Source organism: Rattus rattus, chromosome 11 (assembly GCF_011064425.1).
Source record: "Rattus rattus isolate New Zealand chromosome 11, Rrattus_CSIRO_v1, whole genome shotgun sequence".
NCBI lineage: Eukaryota > Metazoa > Chordata > Mammalia > Rodentia > Muridae > Rattus > Rattus rattus.
In genome coordinates, this window is record NC_046164.1 from 89,450,859 (window position 1) to 89,462,924 (window position 12,066).

The 12,066-nt window shown below is 40.9% G+C and overlaps 1 protein-coding gene across 1 annotated transcript in view; it reads left to right on the forward strand.

Moving 5' to 3' along the window:
• Positions 1–12,066, forward strand: part of Vps54 (VPS54 subunit of GARP complex) — a 75,524-nt gene that overhangs the window by 22,176 nt on the left and 41,282 nt on the right. Inside the window, exons 2-6 of the mRNA XM_032916499.1 lie at positions 226–381; positions 1,443–1,684; positions 5,730–5,808; positions 8,114–8,148; positions 11,331–11,462. Of these exons, the coding sequence (XP_032772390.1) occupies positions 246–381; positions 1,443–1,684; positions 5,730–5,808; positions 8,114–8,148; positions 11,331–11,462 (624 nt within the window). The 5' untranslated portion in view covers positions 226–245. The remainder of the gene's footprint in view (positions 1–225; positions 382–1,442; positions 1,685–5,729; positions 5,809–8,113; positions 8,149–11,330; positions 11,463–12,066) is intronic.

A 12,066-nucleotide genomic window follows, 5' to 3' on the forward strand; every position in this document is an offset into this window, starting at 1 on the left:
TTAGGGGGTTGAAAGGGGAGAAGAAAAAGGGTGGAAAAAGGTGGAAGAAAGGAAAACCCAGAAAGCAAAAAAAAAAAACCAAAAAAAACAAAAACTACATTACAGATTCGAACTGTATGCTTATACTTGGATGGCTTTTGAAAACGTGCTACCTGTGATGTGTATTATGTCTGGAGACAAGTTTTGTTTGTATTGTCTTAATTATTATTTGTTTTTTACTTTTAGTCGAGTGGTGATTTTATGCAATGGCTTCAAGCCACAGTTCTTCTCCAGTGCCTCAAGGAAGCAGCAGTGATGTTTTCTTTAAAAAAGAGGTAGATCCGACAAAGCACGTCCGACCTGTGCAGTCACTGCCAGACGTGTGTCCCAAGGAGCCCACAGGTAATCCATGTTTGAGGACTGTTCTGATGATTTGTGTTACTGAAAGTGTAGTCAGGCTTCATGGACTTACCTCAAAAGAGTACATTTTGCAACGTTTAGAAAAAAACCAAAAACCTCAAAACAAAATGTGTGGTCAGTTGGGAAATCAGAATATGGTTTTCACCCATTTCCGTTAAGTAAGGTAACTGGAAAAGTGTTGAGAAATGGAGGTGCATATTGGAAACTATTTAGTTAAGATGTAGTATAATCAGTTCTCACTAGTGACAGAGTCTGTATTTGCAGATGTTCTTACTCCCTAAAGCTTGTTTTAACCCCGGTATTGAATATTTGAGTACTCTGGTGGTATTTGTGGATGTGTGCAGAGCAGTGACCTAGCGCAGGTTCTCGGCCGTGCGCCCAGCCTCTCCTTTCATCTCTGGAACACAGTGCTCTCTCTGCAGCCTCTTACTGTGGCTTTGTCGTTGTTTGTGTCACGTTTGAATGACCTGTGGCTTCGTGCTCACCTAGAGTAGGGAAAGAGAAAGTTTATGCTGTGCTTTACGAGAAGTATGTAGGAAGCGTCATTGCAGCACTGTGTATCATGTGACAGCCAGGAGTCTATGTTGTAATGACTGACGATGGTAGGTAACGAGTGTCTTCACTCAGAAAAGTGGACTGACTTAGCGACCGAGGAAAGCAAGTCCCCGCAGGGAGCAGTGCTTCTCTGTTCACTGCTAGGTGTCCCAGTGATCTTACAGAGCAAACCTGCAAATCATGCGAGCATTGCACAGTGCTCTTGTCTTTGATTAACGCTGCACCAGTGTTATGTCACCTGATTGTAAGGGCATTTAAATGAGTGTCTACCATAGTACAATGGGGAAAAAGACCTGTCTTTAAAGAAAAACCTAGGTTTTTAGTTTTGGTAAAAACTAAAATTAATAAATTAAAATTGTAATATTGAACTGGGTAATTTTTTTTAATACTTGGAAAAAGTTTGGTGGCTATAGAATAGACTAAGCCTTCTTATTTTTCTAAGATCGGCATAAGCCAACTTTACAGAGTTCTCTTGTTTACTTTTGCAGGTGATTCACATAGTTTATGTGTTGCCCCATCTCTAGTTACAGATCAACATAGATGGACTGTGTATCATTCCAAAGTAAATCTCCCAGCAGCATTAAATGATCCTACGTTAGCAAAAAGAGAATCGGACTTCTTCACAAAAACTTGGGGATTGGACTTTGTGGACACTGAAGTCATACCTTCACTCTACCTCCCACAGATCAGCAAGGAGCATTTTATAGCATATCAGCAGGAGATCTCTCAGGTAACACCTAATCTTGAATTTAGTGATCATCAAGTCAAGAATAAGGAAGACTTTTTGTTTGATTCATGTAGATTTTTGAGTAAGAATCTTTGAAGTCATGGTATATTATTTTATTTTGTAGTGATTTTTTTTTTTTCAGGATTACAATTTTTTTTTTTTTTTTTCCGGAGCTGGGGACCGAACCCAGAGCCTTGCGCTTCCTAGGCAAGCGCTCTACCACTGAGCTAAATCCCCAACCCCACTGAGCTAAATCCCCAACCCCCCCTTTTTTTTTTAGTGTTAAGATTTGGTGGGACCCTACTCTACCTGCCAAGGAGAAATGGTTCTGTGAGTTAATAAAGCTCAGATGATTTGTGAGATTGAGGAAATGATTAGGTTAGGGTGAGAGGAGGAGGAGGCAAGCTCTCCTGTTAACAGCTGTGGAAACAAACGGGTGCACAGATTTATGTGGACACAGGATGCAGACAGTGAATGGATTATTAGTGAATTATCAGTAATTTGATTGTTGAGATGCACGGCCAAAGCACAGCCTGTCAGAGCCTGACAGATAGTGAGTGTGCCACTGTCCAGCAGCGCTGAGCCCCTCAGGAATGTGTGGGTGGAATCACAGGAAGAACTCTAAGGGTTCTAAAGCTACATGACCTGTGACAGCAGCTAACACGGAACACTGCTATTACCAAGACACAACGCATCTCGGGAAGGCGGGCCTTTGCAGCAGGCAAACACTTGATACTGGAAACAACCAACTTCAGAAGAGAATTGTCCGTTCTTCAAAAGTTAGAATCTCATAGAAGCAGCTGATCAGTGTGAAGGGACCAGGAGGTGAGAGAGGCAGGCGAAGCTGGAGGACACGTTTTGTGGGACAATAGTTTTTGCACGAGGCAGGCCATCTTCCCACATGGAAGTGGTGACATTGCTGCTGTAAGAACAGAAGAGGGTTCCTGAAAGAAACCTGACAGTGACCGCTTTTCTGAAGTCTAGAGCCAACACCAGTCCAGAAGCTTCCATATTTGGAAATTCCCAGTCTTGACTTCAGTACATAATTGTATATTTTTGTTGTTGTTTTTAAACACCCTGTCTACTTCTGGATCCAAATTGTGGGCTCCATAGTCTACAGTTGGATAAGTTTTATCAGTGAAATGAGCCATGACCGAGCATATTCTGCCTGAAGAATTGACTGGGTGTGTAGGAGACATTGAATAATACCTTTGTGTCATTCCTGGTGTGGAGCCTGTATCCTTGACACCTTGGGCTATATTTGTTGATTTTAGAGACTATTTTCTCGGGAATGATCTCCTAAGCTTTCTGTTTCAAGCAGTAGAACGTAGTCTGGCGTCAGTCATCCCTTCGGGTTAACGGTGTGAAGAGAGAGCTTTGGATGACTTTGACGGGCCTGTCATGCTGATTTGGAAGCCCCTGGTGACTAAGATCTCTAGGTCCATCCAGACTGGAATCTAAGCTTCGGTGAAGATCTACTTAGATAAGTAATACCAGTAACAGGAAGATACGTGGTACTTAGTATTGACCTAGAACTGTTTATAAAACATGCACAACTGAGTTCCTGAAGATGTGGAAGGAAATAAAGCAGTTGTAGACATGCTGAAGGACAGGGCCATAGAAACGGATTCCTCTCTCGCCAGCATGCCTGCTGAGACAAAAAGCTTCACGTATCCTTCCGAGCTTTAGCTCAGCGCCTCCTTGTCTGGAGATGATAACCGTGAAGTTGGTGACTTACCCTGAAATCTAAGCTTTAACTCTTGGGTCTGCTTTGCTGCGATTTGCCACAGGATTTGGTGCTAGAAAAGGGGAGTCTATACAGTGGGAGATCCTATTGCACCCCTATTGCACACACGTTTGGCTTTCTGCAGACCAAAGCCATCTTCTTGCATTGGACTTCTAGAGATTGTACGTGGCCAGAGGAGACGTGGCCTGTCTCTTAGTGCTAATCCTAGTGTTGAAGGCTTTTCTATGGGAGGCTCCAGTCATAAGAGCACTCTTGCTGCTTTGTATCCTTCTGAGGTTGGGACACCGCCAGTGTAGGCATTGGAGGGGAGGATTGTGTAAATCATCTGACAAATTTCATCAAGCGAATGTAGTTACAGGAAGGATTTGGTGGACTTCAGAGTCTACAGTTGAGCTAGGAGAGAAAGACAAATGCTAGAATAAATATACTAGAAGTTGGGGAGGTAGAAAGAGAATATCACTTTCCAGTCAGTCTCATTCGCTAATGTTTGCTTTTTTGAGACAAGGTCTTACTCTGTAGCCCTCACTGGCCTAGAACTCACTGTAGACCAGACTGACTTCAAATCCAGGAATTTGTCACTTCTGCCTACCAAGTACATTACCACAGCTGGCAGGAGAAGGAAGTGTTACAGCTATTGCTTTATGAACTTTATTTAAAATGCCAAGTAGACAAGGTTAGAGGTAGCTCAGGAAATGTAAAGTTCTAGTATAGTCCTATACCCCCTTCCCTCTAACATACATACTTAAAGAGAAAAAGAACATGTATAGTTCTGCTTAAAGCATTGAGGAGATTGTTTGCTGATAAAGTGCTCAAGAGAAAAATAATTAGAGTAGAACTTTTTCTGTGTCTCCAGTTTACTACAGCAGAGCATCTCCGTGTAAGCAGATACCTTTACTATATCCAGACAGTGCTCCATGGTTTTGCTTGTTTTTTTCTTTTTTTCCTTTTACTCTATTTTTCTTCCTCCCCCCAACTCCTCCCACCTCAAGGCAGGGTCTCACTCTGTAGCCCTGACTGGCCTTGAACTTGCTATGTATATCAGGATGGCCTTGAACTCACAGAGCAGACTTAGGTTCTTTGAGATTGAGGAGCTCAGCAACCTTCTTTAACTGTGCGTTCTGAAAGCAAGACTTGAATGCTGAGTTTGAAATGGCCTATTACTCACCTTTAGCAAGGGACTATTAGTAATATCCCAGTTGCCAGTTCAGTCTTCAAATGGCATAGTGGGAAATAAGTATCAACAAAAGCTGACTGTACGTACATGGGTCTGTCTCTGTGCACACGTGTGTGCCCTTCACTGTGTTGCCCAACTGGCCTCAACAGTTCTTCCACTTCAGCCTCCTTAGTGAAATTATAGCCTAGATATATAAGCCATTAACCAGATCAGCACATACTATGTTTTTATAATTACCACTTGTTATATATTTTAATTTACAACTTAAACATCTGATTTCATTTTGCTTGCTTACATTGTTAATTTTGTGGAGATAGGATAAATATGGCTATATTTTGACATTAATATGTATATCAGATCTGTAACAAGTATTCTCAATTATTTTTGTGTAGAATCAATAAATTGTAAGTTTGAGTAAGTACTACTGTATATCTGTTAGTGTGATAGACATCTAAATTCGCGACAGAGTGATGTTAGCTCTCGTTCATTACTGGTGGATATCACATACAGAATGGTCTAGCACCTTGGCAAACAATCTGTAAGTAACCCACAGAATGTTTCTAGGACTTTGAGCACAAGTAGCTAAGTATTTCCTTGTCTCCATGTCCCACTTTTCCATGTGTCTTTTTAAAAATTACTGCCTTTATTTATTTATTATATTATTGTGTGTATAATGTGTGTGAGCATGTACGTACTGAGGCACAGGTGTGGAGGTCAGAGGGTAACCTTCAGCTGTTGATTCTTGACACCACTGAGCTCAGGTCCTCAGGCTTGAAAGCTGAGCCTCCTCATCTCTCCTGTGTGTCCTTATCTCCTTATCTTATGTCCTATCTATGTATCTATGTATGTGTGTGTGTGTGTGTGTGTCTGTCTGTCTGTCTGTCTGTCTGAGTAAGCCCAATGCTTTATATAAGGTAGGTAAGTTTCTACCTCTCAGCTCTCTCTATCTCTCCATAGTGGTATTTGGTTCTGTTTCTATTTGTATTTAAGTTGAGAAGTTAGTGATTTTATATTTAAAGTTTCAGGAGTAATTTTGTGTATTTTAATTATGATGTGGAACATTTGGGTGCTTTGAATAACCATACTTTCACATAGCATTGACTATTATTTCATTGTGTTTTTATTAGAGAGAGAAGATTCATGAGAGATGCAAGAATATTTGTCCTCCTAAAGATACCTTTGACAGGACTCTTTTACATATTCATGGTATGAAGATATGCTATTTACATATAGATAATAAGCATAGCTTGGCTTATTAATTAACAAATTATTAACGTTGGAACTTTGTTAACTATTATATGTACATTTTTTTCTTTTTTCTTTTTTTTTTTAGTAAGTTTTTTCTGTGTTTATTTCTGGGGTACTGGGGATTGAAACCTGGGCCTTGTGTATGCTAGGCTGAATTTCTCGCTTTCATTTTTTAGTAAGAAATTTTATAATCTGAAACCATAATCTTTTCTATAAGCTTCTTAGAGAATGATCAAGACTGTGATAATAGTATAATCTTTCAGTTTGACAAGTATTTAATTTCTTGGTATTCAGTGCATTGCTTAAAAGTAAGAGAGTAAGAAACTGTTTAGTCTCTCAAGGAATTTAAATAAATAAACCAAAATCAGGCACTTTATATTAGCCACTTCATCTTTATAAGATTGCATACACCCATTTCCTCCTCAGCTTAGAAATGTCCTGGAGGGGATGGTTATGCCCTGTGTTTTAATTTAGCTAGTATGAAGCATGTACTTGGTAGGGTTATCTGTTTTCTAGGATTGAATGTGGATATGCATACGCATAAACATAAGAGCAGTGAATACAAAAACACAGAGTCAAGGGAACAAAGCACGCTCACAGAGCTGCAGGCCTCGTACCTGTGGGCTCTCCTGGGAGTAAGAAATGATGTTCAAGGAGTAGGCAGGGGTCAGGCTGTAGAAAACTGTGCATACCATGCTCAGGAATTTTACTTTGTCTAAAGACAATAGAGAACTACAAAATATTTTTAGGCAGGCGTGGTTAGATTTTTAATTGATGTCCCAACAATAGTGGAAGTGGAAAGGGATGAGAGCAGACGGCTCTGTGGCCTAGGCACAGGCCTTAACGGCCAGTCAGTCAGTCAGATGTGGGAATGGGACCGGCGGCTCAGTGGGAAGTCCGGTGTTCTGTGCTTGAGCAGCTATCTATGTGAGGAGTCCAGTTCATGGAGAGAGGGGGGACGAATTTTGGAAGAGATGGAGGCTAGTTTGGCTGGCAGTTTGTACTGAAAGACAGATCTTGTTGGCAACCTAGAGCCCAGGAAGGAGAACTTGAGGCTGAAGTGTAGGGGCGGTGGTTATCAGAGGTAATGCAGTGTGATCGGCACAGACACATGGATGAACCTAAGGGTGTCGAGTGAGAGGAAGGACTGTGGTAGAGGACGGTGAGATGATCTCACCGAGGTACCTAGGGAATGAGGCACTCTTGAAGTAGATAGAGTAGGGACATCACGAAGGAATCCATATTCGACGGAAAAGCTGTGAAAAAGTCTTAGAGAAGAGCATGATTGGTTTACGAGGTCAGAATGCTCCTTGAAGGCTGAGGAGGCTTGGGATGTGATGGACTTTAGAGTGGGCCTGTAGGACAGAATAACGGTTTCATAACCTTGATACCACATACGAAGGCTGTGCATGAGCAGAGGTGTAGACAGAGTCAGGATGAACAAGGCGTGGGTGAGGTGCTGACTGAAGAGTTCCGAGTGGAGAGGGCAGGAGAGGCGTTTGCATGAAGCCATGAGGCCCAGCACCCGCGTTTGTCTTGAGCTTCACTCCAAGGTGGCTCCCTTGCCTCCACCCATGGCTGGTCCGAGGTTTCATCTCCGTAGTTTTGTAAGTGGGGGAGAACTGAGCATATTTCCACGCAGAGATAAAAGAATTAGTTTAAGGAACGTATTTGAAGCTATGGAGAGGCAAATTAATCAGTGAGGCAGACTCCTAGAAGAGACATGAGGTGGGTCCAAGTGTGGAAGGCTGAGTGGAGAGAAGGAAGAGGGTCTCATGGGGAGGAGCTTGGCAGGATGAGACCCTTGTAGACAATGGAGGGATACAAACTAAGGTGTCAGAGGAAAATCCACACGTTATCAAAAGTCAGTCTTTGACCAGAAATCCAGAATGAAGTTTTAAATACAGTGAAAATGATATTTCTAGTTGAATGTGTGGACACACCTAGGATTATAGGTGAGAGAATTTTGAGTTTGAGGGTAGAGAGTAATAATCTAGTAGAGCATAATGAAAAGACCCTAAGAAAGACTTGGAATGGAGTCCCCTGCTGTTGCTAACTGGTGAGTTTAGTTGGAAGATGCGTCTTGTGCAGTCCGGCCTACTATAATGGAGACAGTAGGTAGAGTGAGGAACACTTGAAGGACAAAATGTCAGTACTTGACTAGTTAGCCCAGTGCAGTATGGAAGTTTTCAAAATATAGCTTATGAATATAAACTGAAAACAAATATGAAAAATTGTATTTACCTTTTACTTTTTTTCATAGATAAATCCAGGACAGATCTGGAGCAAGTACCTAAGGTAATGAGGCTTAACAATAAGAACACTTTTAATATCTAACATTTTAGTATCTAATATCTTTTAATATTTTCATTATAAGAAACTTTTAATTGACTGTTTTGACAAGTAAGACTATTTTGTCTGAGGGGCCTTAAAGTATATAAATACTTTAATTTGAAGATTTCTTCAGATAAGTCATTTCTTCAGATAAGTATTTTAAATAAAATACTTGATCACCACCACAGCATTGAAATTTGTTATGGCATTTTGACACGAAAGTTGCTTAGTTGACTCTGCTCCCTATGACCCCCATCTCCAGATACTCCTGTGTACCATGGTGCCCTTCATACCCGCTCCTCCCTCCTTCTCCTCTCCTGTTTGCTATGGCCTCTTGGCTCTCCCAGTTCCTAACACCTCTGCCCTCACTCTGCCTCCTCTCTAGTCCACAGTCTGCCCACGCTGTGCTGCTTATATGTAAGGACCTGCAAGGACCTGCATGTCAGCATTCCTGAACCTGCCCCCTTTCCTCAAAATGCTTCCAGACTCACTGCTTTCCTTATCGTTAAGACCCTCTTGTACTTAGTCCACATTTTTATTGTCCCTCTGTTGACGGACATCTCCATGGATCATATAGATAAATAGTTGTATTTTTAGGGAAACCTCAGTGCTGATGTCCTTTGTGCCTGTGGTAGGTTCTGCTTTTATCAGGTAAATAAGTTTCTCTCACGTCTTTGGCAGCATTTGTTCTCTTCTTTTAAAAAAATTCTGATGGGTAAGATGGAATTTTAAAGTAGTTTTAATTTGCTTTTCTCTGATGGCTAAGGGTGTTGAACACTTACTTCTAAAGTATGGCTGGCCAGATGTCTGTCCTTCTCTGAAACTCTGTATTCATCTAATTTTTTTGATCGGCAGTTTCGGTTTTTGGTATTTGATTTTGTTCTTCATGTATTCTAGATAGTAATCTGTCTAAAATACAGCTGGCAAAGATGTCCTCTCCTCTGTACAGGCTGTCTATTCTTTCTGCTGATAGTTTCTTTGTGTGTAGAAACTTTAAATGTTATCTAGTCTTATTTGTTAATTCTTGGGGTTATTTACAGTCCTGTTGGGGTTTTGTTCTGAAGATCCTCCTGTTGTAGCTTCTGCCCCCGCTCGTAGACTCTTTCCCCTTTAAACTTCAGCTACGCTAGCTTTTGCTGGTTCATGCTTTCTTTACACCATTTCTTCTACCTGGAAGATTTTTCTTCTCACCTTTTAAATGATAAAGTATTTAAAATCCTTTGTAGCTTTCTTCTAAAAGGCAATTTTCCATGTTTTTTCTTCATTCCAACTGAACACAATTGACTTCTTGCCAACAGGAGTCACTAGGGCAGACACGTGCTCCCTAAAGCAGTTGCTATTCTCGAAAGGTGTTATACACTGTCCCTTAATACCCACAAGAACTAGGCTTCAGGAACACCCCTCCTCCAATACCAAAATGTGCCAGTGAACGTCACACACATGTGCCTGTGTGTTTAAAGTGCACATGCCTAGATTATGTATAATGCTTAATACCATGTAATTACTATCTATATTGTTTAGGGGTAATAACAAAAAAGAACCCTGTCCATGTTTAATACAGGTACAGCTTTTTCCCCTGCATAATTTCAATTCTCAAGTGGTTAAATAAACTGATTTGGGAAAACACAGCATCGACTATTTCCTCTGTACAGATAATAAGTGTTTTTAATTAATTCTCTTAATTATAATATTACAGCATGAATTAGAAAACCTCCTCCTGTTCCGAATTAGGTTTTTCCTTGTCACATTCATACTACTTTTTGATATAGATGTAATGAATTGATAAATAAAATACAAATATTAATTTGTTAAAGTACATTTTCAGCCCTTTGTTAGATACTAGGGAAAACAATGACTAATTAGTTTGGTAACTAATAAACTGTAGAACATGGCGTCTTCAGAGAAGCATATTAAATAAGTTTTCAAGTCTGAGTATATAATTATTTGTACATGATAAATGTATCTTCAGAGGTTGAATGATTATGTCTGGATCACACTTACAGACAAATTTACTCTTTTGACTGGGTCTTGTTCTCCAGCAAGAAAGAGCATTTGGGTCAAAGGATGTATCAAAATAGTGAAGTCTGGGAATGTATGGAAGATGACTTATACTGTTACAGTGAACTGTGTAAATAGTGAGGACGTTAAGGTGTACAGAGTAAGTGGGGCCCTGCTTCCTAGAAAATGGTGAAATTTAGATATCTTGTAGATTATTTGGTCTGTTGTTCATGGGTGAGAATCCACTGAGTTTCAAATAGGGAATTAGTGGATTGGTACCTCTGACGCAGGACCAAATGTCTCTGATGTAGGAAGGGGCGTGAGCAGGTCGTCCCGTGAAGTGGGGTAAGCAAATGGGAGGAGTGAAGACCTGAGACAGCGGCACAGTTCACTGCTTAGCTGCAGGGTAGAGTCCGGGCCTCCAGCTTCAATTTTTTTATTCTGAACATTATTTCTGAAGAAATTTTTAGCAGGAGAAAGCACATATAAGTTGGGGAAACCTATATTTGACGTTTTCTAAAACCGTTAGTGGGAAATGGTGAAAGTTAGGATAAGCATGGTACCTCTTGTAGCCTGGGTGAACATGTGATTTAACTCAGTGATGCAGGTCACAGCAGTCTGCACTAGCAAAGGCAAAAACATTTCTCTGTTTTTAACTCGGCTTTTATTTATTTACTTTTGTAGATAGGAGTCCAGGCTGCCTTTATATTCATTGGTGACCCCAAACTTGTGGCAGTCCGCCCGCCTCTGCCTCTTGAGTACTGGAATTACAAGCGTGCGTGCCACTTGCAATGCGTTTGTTCTGTTCTGTTGTGTCTTAGGTTTACTTAGCCACACATGTACCTGGTACCTGTGGAGGTCAGGACATGGTGTCTGAGCTTCCATGTGGGTGCTGAACCAAACTCAGGTTCTCTGCAGGAGCAGCAGGTGCCCTAACTGCTGAGCCATCTCTCTAGCCCCATTTTTGTTTTTAATCTTTTTTGAGTATTTTAACTTGGTGAGAAATAGTTTTAGTAATTGAGGTTTTTGCCTTTGCCTTTTATATTCAAGATTCAAGTTAATTTTGTTTAATGGTCTTAAAATGTTATAGGAGCTAATGGCTATAGAGAAGATATTTAACTAATTGGGGACGTGCATTCTTTTAATAGATTTTTATGAAACCAGATTTTGCCTTGGATGATTCTTTAACTTTTAATTCAGTTTTACCATGGTCTCATTTTAATACTGCTGGTGGAAAAGGAAATCGTGATGCAGCTTCTTCCAAGTTGCTTCAAGAAAAGGTAATTTAATGTTTCACTGACTTTTTTCATACAGGAAATTATTCTGGTTAACTGGTACTATTTTTGATAGTTCAGATTTGCTTATTAGGCTTTACTTTTAAGACATTCTCTCCTTCCTCCCTTCTCTTCCTTTCCCATCCTCGTCTCCCCCTTCCTTTTTCTGTCCTCTTGTCCTGCTCCTTCCCCTTCCCTGTCCTCTGCTCCTGATGTTGGGTTTGAACCTAGAGCTTCATCCATAGTAGGCAGTACTGTACCACTGACCACACCTCCAGCCACTGCCGTCATAGGCACACTCACTCTGACTATGATTCTGAAACAGGAGGAAGGTACTGAGTGCTGCTTACCTAAAGTAGAAACTGGTGGAATTATACTTAAACCCACAGAACTTACTGTCTGTATGCATAAGGTGGGGTGGGGTGTGTGGTGGAATTGGTCCACTATGTCGCTGTGTAAGTGCAGAGGTCAGAGGACAAATCTGTGGAGTCCTTTCTTTCCTGTCATTATGTAGGCTCCACGTATTAACAGATCCTCAGGCTTAGGGCTGCAGGTTAAGGCTGCCATCTCACCAGCCCCCAGGTGATGAATTGTAGTGAGAATGAATATA